The sequence below is a fragment of the Limulus polyphemus genome, unplaced genomic scaffold (assembly GCF_000517525.1).
Source record: "Limulus polyphemus unplaced genomic scaffold, Limulus_polyphemus-2.1.2 Scaffold69, whole genome shotgun sequence".
NCBI lineage: Eukaryota > Metazoa > Arthropoda > Merostomata > Xiphosura > Limulidae > Limulus > Limulus polyphemus.
In genome coordinates, this window is record NW_013665679.1 from 1316624 (window position 1) to 1325417 (window position 8794).

General features: G+C 33.4%; 1 protein-coding gene across 1 annotated transcript in view; it reads right to left on the bottom strand.

The window, feature by feature from the left end:
* Nucleotides 1–8794, bottom strand: part of LOC111087420 (zinc finger MYND domain-containing protein 12-like) — a 23031-nt gene that overhangs the window by 10958 nt on the left and 3279 nt on the right. Inside the window, exons 2-3 of the mRNA XM_022394004.1 lie at nt 6491–6668; nt 4393–4518 (exon numbers count right to left, since the gene is read on the bottom strand). Coding sequence (XP_022249712.1) covers nt 4393–4518; nt 6491–6668 — 304 coding nt within the window. The remainder of the gene's footprint in view (nt 1–4392; nt 4519–6490; nt 6669–8794) is intronic.

The following is an 8794-nucleotide window of genomic DNA, read 5'->3' on the forward strand; positions in this document are numbered from 1 at the left end:
TAATACTCACAACACTGTATGTACTAGACACAAACTCCATTAAATTATTAATAATCACGATACTATATGTACTAGACACAAACTCCATTAAATTATTAATACTCACAACACTGTATGTACTAGACCCAAACTCCATTAAATTATTAATACTCACAACACTGTATGTACTAGACACAAACTCCATTAAATTATTAATAATCACAACACTGTATGTACTAGACACAAACTCCATTAAATTATTAATACTCACAACACTATATGTACTAGACACAAACTCCATTAAGTTATTAAACAAGTTCTTACCTTAGTGAATTGTGACATCCATACGCCCCAAGAAAGGTAAATCATGGAAAATTTAAACCTAATACAAGATTCAGTACATGAGTCATCAAATTCAGATAACTTGGAATAGCGTGATTTAATATCGGGCTTGTGAATAACGTAGATATTGAAAATCTTTATAAACTGGGTTAAAGGAGCACTTACTCAAGATGCCATGGCAACAGCATCAGATGAATAGAGTTCGTTTAAATTCTAATAAGAAACAAGCATGTCCTTCGGACGAACAATAACAACACAAAATCAAACACAGAGGTGTTTTATTAAAGATGTCTTTTGGACTAACAAAAGCAACACAAAATCAAACACAGAGGTGTTTTATCAAACATGTCCTTTGGACGAAATATACAAAAAAAATCAAACACAGATGTGGTTTATCTAACATGTCCTTTGGACAAAGTATGCTAACAGAAGAACACAAAATTAAACAAGGGTGTGTTTTATCCACTTTCCTATTGATTTGGTCCCCCGGTGAGACTTACAACGGTAGAATCCGGGGTGCGATTCCTGCGAGGTGGACGCAGCAGATAGCCCAATGTGGCTTTGCTTTCAAGCAATCAAAACAAAACCTCTTGTCAATTGCTACTCTAATTCAGAGTAAAAAAAATAGCATTTCAGATCTTTTGTCTCCTACAAATTACTGCTAAATAAGCCTTTCTTTAAATACCAAAACACATCTGTTGGCTGGACGATGCGAGACAAAAGATGCTATAATATTTTAAAACGTTATAGTTTAAACGTAGTCAACTAGTTCTTATAACAATCTTTAAGCCTGTTTGTTTCCAATATTTAGCCGTAAGGTCTAGTCATAACTTGTTTTAATAACCGAGGACAACTAACGTGACGTGGGATGTGACAAACATGAATACCTGTGTCGAAGGATTCCTTAGTTCTATCTCAACACAATTAAGACTGATAAATGATAATTTATTTAATAACCAAGTAAACTTATTTTGGGTGTAAATATAGGAATTTTTATTTAAGTAAATATAGGCAAATGTAGAATAATGCCTCTTCATCTCAAACCTCCCTCCAACCCCCAACACGGAGTATGTCATAACGTCGAGTTGACACTTGACAGTAGATAATGTGATAAAAGTATCACAACACCACAATTAGCACTACACCCTCCCTCCCTAAAGACTTACTATGACGTCATTCAGCCGCTATATTACCCTAATTATCTATCTCCAGTTGCTCATTTTGTGCGTGAGCCTGATTGCTGTGAATTAAGACCAGCTAGGTAATAACCGGCAACAACTTCAGAATTATGTCCTTTACATATGGACAAAATATACTAACCCTAATGTGTACTGATAATATACGCCAGTATAATTAGTTGCTCGTCTGCTACGTAGTAATTGGTACAGAAAGTGTTTATATACAAGGAACTATCAAGTCTTAGTAGTTCCTCACTTAGGATTGGGCTCTAATTAAACGTTGGTTTTAGTTTCTGTATTAGTGTGCTTGTTGAACTCTCTTCTCTAGAACTAATTATCTGTCTTTCACCCAAGATTTACTTATACATTTTTGTGGTTACTTTATCACATTTTACCAAGAGAAAGTTTTTTATTTTAACCTTAACTGTTGCAATACTCCGATTCCAATTTTGTTAACCCTAAGTCGTTGTTCTCGTGGAATCACGATAGGCACGTGAATTAGTTGTGACTTAGAATGACTTAGGTGCTCGATCCGTCGGGGGTTGATAAAATAGGCTTAGAGCTTTGTTACGCTAAAAAATACTGTTGAAGGGTTAGCATTTTTAATACAATAGTAATTTGAATCTGAAGAAACAGAGGTTTGAAAATTCGGTTTCTAATTGAACTGTATGGTTAATTATACGGGAGATCGAGGTCTCAGGTATTAAAGTGACACGTGGTTTAAACATTGTAACTGGGAAGTGTTTCGTATTAGAATTTCGAATAGTCCAAAGCCGAGTTAACTGATAATTTAAATTTAGTAGTTAAATTGTACTCTGGATTTAGTATTTAAATATATGCCGATATTTTAGTCAATTTACGTTATTTGCCAACAAGATTGATACACACCGTCTTCGTTTTAAACACAAATTCGTTTTAATATACTGTTACGTCTCCGTTTGTTAATTAACTTTCCGTAACTTCGTTCCGACGAAACTTTAGCGACACAAGTCCTTACTTAATAAAACTGGTTTATTCTTTCCAAATACAACTTTACGATACACTTATTTTCAACAGTCGCTCTATAACAAACGCTATATCAACGAACGTCAACAATACTTCTGACTGCAGTTCAATTACTCACTATCTACACACACACACACATTAATTCTGTCACGTTGTCACCCTCTTTTATATACTAGACTACCCTATATCTAGTAAATGCTAGAGCATTCGCCAAAGTACAGGATAGTTCTAGAAAGCAGAGGGCGTGAGAATAGTCAGGTGATCTCGCTGACGCAACAATACTATTCCCAAAATTGCACAGTTTGAAATAAGTAAAAACTGTATTAAGACAATTGCAAAGCATTTTCTAATTCATATCAGTTATATCTAATGATACCTGGATACCAACTTATTAGTCTTATGTAAACCTGCAACAATGATATATCTAAAGTTCATCAGTAAAGTAAAGATCTGGATATTGGAAAATTTTGTTTTTATTTTTATGTATATAATATTTGTTGATAAAAGTGTTCACTAACAGAAAAGTGAAAAATAATGCAACAACTGTAGACTCAGAAGTAAGCTTGAGAGTTTATAATGCTAAAGTTCAGGATTCAATCATAATTGTGCAGCTTTGTGCTTAACAACAAACAAACAAAACTGCAAGAATGATAGAATAAGTTGTACAGAAGAAATAAGTCAAACAGACATGTAAAATAATAAGACAGTACACAACTGTTTAAAATAACAACACAGGCTTTGATGATTAGAACAGTTTATTTGTGAAGTTCCTATTGCTGTTTTGTTTTCACACAACAAAAATGAACAGCTACTAAAATTAGGACATCTTCTCGTGACAAAAGACCAAAGACATTCATATCACTAAACAGTGATAAGATAAAAAAACAGTTTCACGATCCATAACTTTTAAATGAAACTTGGGGGGGGGGGCTTGTACCACAACGAATGGTACTAATAAACATAAATTTTTCAAGGTTCATATCATTTCCAGTGGGGAACTTTTTCTTTTCCTCAGTTGGAACAAAAGGATTGATAACACAAAGGTTTATCAAACAGAGAACATTTGAAATGAACATCAATATGACACACCTAAAGAAGCATATGAGTTAGTTTCAAATCATTATTATTTCAAAATTGTGATGATGTAAAAATAATAAAATTGACAAACTAAAATATTTAAGTTGTTGAAGAAACTTTGATTGTAAGAATATGTAAGAAGGATTATGTGTATTGTCATGTTTCTGAAGTTTAAATGATAACTAGTACTCTAGAGTTTAAAAATAAAATACCAAAATTTATGGTGACAAAAATTTATGTGAATGTGTGTATATATATATATATATATATATATGTATATGTATGAAGTGAAAAGATAAATGTACACATGTGCATGTGCATGAGTATGTGTATATATGCATGCAGTTCTGCATAGTGCAAGGAAATTCTTTGTTTTTCTTGGATTATGTTCGTCTTTTTATCTTCACTAAACTACAATTAATGCTTTCAGACTTTGCTGTTCTGTCCCATTTTCTTGTTACTGTTACAAACTGTAGTACTAGCACTCAGTATACAATGTATTGTGTTTATTCACCGATTATTAACAGCATTTGTCTCAGTTGTTTTCTCACCTATTCCTGTTCATTTGGATTACGAAATCAATCACAGCTAGTAAAATTTCTTTGGGCTTGCATTTAACTTCATGTTGCATGTGATTTCATGAAGCTTACAACAGTTCTATATCGCAAACCCCAAATTCAATAAACACCAAGCATCTGCAATCAAAATAAATTACTTTCTTCATGGTGGCTGTATGAACAAGTTTATAGCATTCATTAACTTAAATCTTACTTCTTGAATACTACATAAACAACTTTAGTAAGATACTTACTTTTTGAAAAAGAGCTAACTGTCCATCTATGTTATCAAGTTTCTGTAAGACTAAACCCAAATGGAAACAGCCTGTGGCACAATGAATAGTCATCTTATCTTCATTGGATTTTGTACATTGGTATATCTACAAAATATTATATACCACTATATATAATTATATATTTGTACAGTTAAATGTAATAAAAAAAATATTTATAAGAATCATACAAAGAATTTTCCCAAAAAGTAGCTTGTCAAAATACAACCTGCTGTATCACCTGGCTTGCATTTCTAAAAGAATGTTCAATGTTTATCCAAATTGTTTTGTTTTATATATTTATCTGTTGCAAGTTGTTTTCAGATGATATTTCGTTGCACTATCATAGGTGTTGGAAAGGTAACACATCAGAAGTATATACAATGGGAGATTCTGGACCACCAACCTCCTGAGACTGTCCCCTTCCCAACAGATTCCAGTGGCCTGGCAAAGAAACACTGTAGATCTCAACACCTGTACCCTCTATACAGTGCCATTGACCTCAAATGTGTATATCGTTATTAGGTACCTCAGAAAGGGATACAACCATTCCATTACTACAGCTGTTTCGGGACACCTACTATCTTCCATTATTCCTATGCAAGAAATTTCGTGAAATTGCTAAACTGTTGGGCAACTGGAGCTTTCCTTTTCAGAGAAACGTCAGCCAAGAAAGCAGCTACAAGGCACGTTTGTCACAAACAACATTGTGCCTATGTACTAGCAAGAGTCCAGCTAAGCTATGTGTACTGTGTGTTGGGCTGCCCTTCATGTAGGAATGCCTGTAAACAAAGTTTCAAAAGTAAAACACCACCAACCACAGTTGATGCTTTATTTTGGAATGCATTTCCAATACTTTTTGTGTACAGAGCACAGTACTTAATTTCATGTACATGTGGATTGAGGTTTATTCATTGAGAGGCATGTTCATGGCCACTAGTTATAAGCACCAATTTCACATTTGGTATACAAGCTCCATATGGGTGACTGTGAGGGTGTTCCCGTCGCAGGTTACGTCAGTGCAATTGAAGTTAACACTCACACTACCCAAGTGCTAGTGTTCATGCACATATGCTCTTGTTAATTGATGTTGTTTAACTTTGATACTGTGTTCCTCTAGGAACACTCTGAGACCTACTTAAATCTCTATGATAAGAATTACCATAGGAAAGCCAGAGAGGCGCTGAGGAGAGTGGGTTGTCCTCGGGCGTTCTCCATGGCTACCAACGGTATAGACCAGGGTTGGAGAGGCTATATACATTTCTGTGTTACTGGAGGAAGGGGTGCCAGGGCTGGTTCTCAGATATACAATGTTTCTATCTTAGGCCACTGAGACCTACTAATGGGTTGCATGCAAGTCTCAGTGGATGGGTGGACCAGAACTCTCATGATATATTATGTTACTACGTTTGACAGAAAATAGCTGATAAATGGTTTTTTAGTCCAACTTAAAGAGAGTTTGTTTTTTAACACAAAGTAAGGGAGTGACATCGGGGAATTTCAAGGAAAAAATAATAAAATCACATACAGGTGAAGCAAAAATATATTTATAAAATGGAAACTATATCAAGTAGAAGCACTGTATAGATACAGCAAATATTACTGATAAAGAAGTTGATTATCAGGCAAGAACCAGTTAAGTATCATAAAGATTAAACTAGCAGTGATGGTCAACGTTCTTTAAATCTACAATATTATTTCAATGCATGAGAAAAGTGAAAAATATTTTACACTATACCAATGAGCAACAAATATAAGTGATGTCATTTTGTTGCCAGACAGGCACATACATTTTAGTTAGATTTTATGAATTAACTTCTCATTAAACACCTATATCAACAAGTAAAATAATAAAGAAAATGAATTGATATTCTGTAGTAAAAAAAAATCATCACCTGATTTATCAGATTTGTAAAAACAATGTATTTGTTGTCTTACAAGTCAGTACAAAATGTATCACATACTTATTATAATAACATTTGAATTTAATCTTATTTATGAAGATAATAGGAAAGTGAACAGAAAAGTAAATCACATATTATTTATTTGTCTTAATTTTCATATTATATTTTTCACTTACGTGCTCTGCAAAAGCATATTGAGCAGATGAGATTAGATTCCTTGCAAAATACATATGACCCATTGTTCGGTAAAGAGCGGAGAGTAACTGTGGGCTTGAGTTTTCGGCCCTCATCACCACCCATTCTCCCTGAGAAATGTAATCTTGGGCTTGGATAAGTTTTTGTACACCAATTGACAAAATAAAACATAAATTATATTGGTATTGATACTGGATTACACGTTTATAATGGGAAATAAATTCAACCACATCCTGTTAAAGTTAGGTTGTGAATTATATCCACTTTAAATGTGCATTGAGTGAAAAAAAAAGCAAAAAAAAAAACAATGTGGCAAGGCTTCATAGGTTTATTAGGGCCAGGCTTTTTTAAGTGTCCATTTTTCAACTGCAAAATGTTGATAAAATAAGTATGAGATATACAGTTCTTGAAAATATTACTACTGAAAAACGTTGTGCCAAAAATCTAACACTCAGGCTACATATTTTCCCACCTTGATGAAGATGACTACTGTTTTTCACATGTCTTCTCCTTTACCAGATTATATTGTACCTAGAATAAAAAGGGCAAAACAGCAAACAAATTGTAAGAAGTTTTTCCCTTCTGCTGCCTTTTTTCTGTGATAATATTTCAACTGCTGACTTTGTTTACCATCCATTCTAAAAATACAAATATGAAACCCATCACGGAAGTACATACAACCTCTATATTAGCAAAGACAGGTGTAGAAAGTAATGTGATCTGCTTTACATTTGTACAGTAAATCCAGATATAGCAGGCCAATATGAATAGTTATTTTGTATTAGATTACTTCCACAGATCATAAAAGTAAGCTTTTATTATAATGTGACATTATACTAAGAAATACAAAGCATATATAAGGGGTTGAATTAATATGGTGATCTCCTTTACATGCATCTGACCATGTCCCCAATTATCTGCTTTTATAAATAGACCCCTAATTATCGCTCACAGATTTAGCTTTGTAATTTATCAGTCATATAAACCTAAAACTCACACCATGTGAATGTTAGTTATACAGTTAAAGAGATACACACCAGTGGAAACTAAATATGGCGGGAAAAGCATTATGCACTTCTATATATATTCTCCTCTGAAGAAAAACTGAAGAAAAGGAGATCACGTAAGGAAGGGAGTACATGCAATTTCATGTTCAGTGATTTTTATTGAATAATGCAATTTACTCTTATCCTTTCAGTTATTGATAACAACAAATGTGTTGGCTGTTGTGTATAACGATATAACATAATTTGAGTATCTACAATATGCTTAAAAAACTAATTTTATTACAAGCTCCAAATGGACATACCCAAAATATCTCTTGATACCCTGAATATGGGGTGTGATCAAATCTAATCTTTTTATTCACTCAAAAATTTGTAATTAGTGTATTGAAAATAAACAACCGTAAAGGAGAACACATGATTACGGCGACATGTTATTTTGGATACTTTTCTATGTGAAAAGGTAATGGGAGTATCAGCTAATAACAAATTTTCAAAACATAAATGTTTACTAACTAATCACAATAAAGGCTTGAGTTATCCTTACAATTTTTGTGTTTGTATTATTGCTTTGAAATTACATTTTTCTGCTTACGACCTGCTGCTTTTAACACCCCACCATTGTTTATTTCCTTGGTTTCTGGAAAAACTTAACACAAACTCAACATATTATATATGTTTGGAAAGCTCTGTCCATCGTCCATCATTTAGAAATTATTATATGCTTGTATAAGTTATGTACTCAGAGAAATTTGCCCCAGAACACTGGCGACATCAAATTGGACACTTAAGAAAGCCTGGCCAATTAACATGTTGAAAACGGTAACAATAATTTATAATGTGCACACCATCGTACTAATATTTTGAAAGTACAACCACCATAAACATGTAGATACTTTGAAGAGCGAGTGGAATATTTTTGTTTTAATATTCATAACAGTAAATAACTATAATTACTTAGTAGATGTGACTGATGTTCTAAGTTTATACTAGTGGGCTCTATTATAGTATAACCTGAGAGATCGCTGTCAATCACGGCCGTGCCTGTCGAGCTCCATTGTGTTGGAGGTATAGTGAAGGAAGAATGTCACATGACTAAATTTGGGTGCTCAGACGTGTCGAATAAGGGGGATACAACAGTCTTTTAATAGATATGTAAGTGTTGATAGTTTTGCGTTTTATTTTAAAATTCAAATTTATCGTAATCGATGTGTGTATGTATATATATATATATATATATATATAGTACGTGGTGGGAGGACGAAGGCACACGAGGGTAGG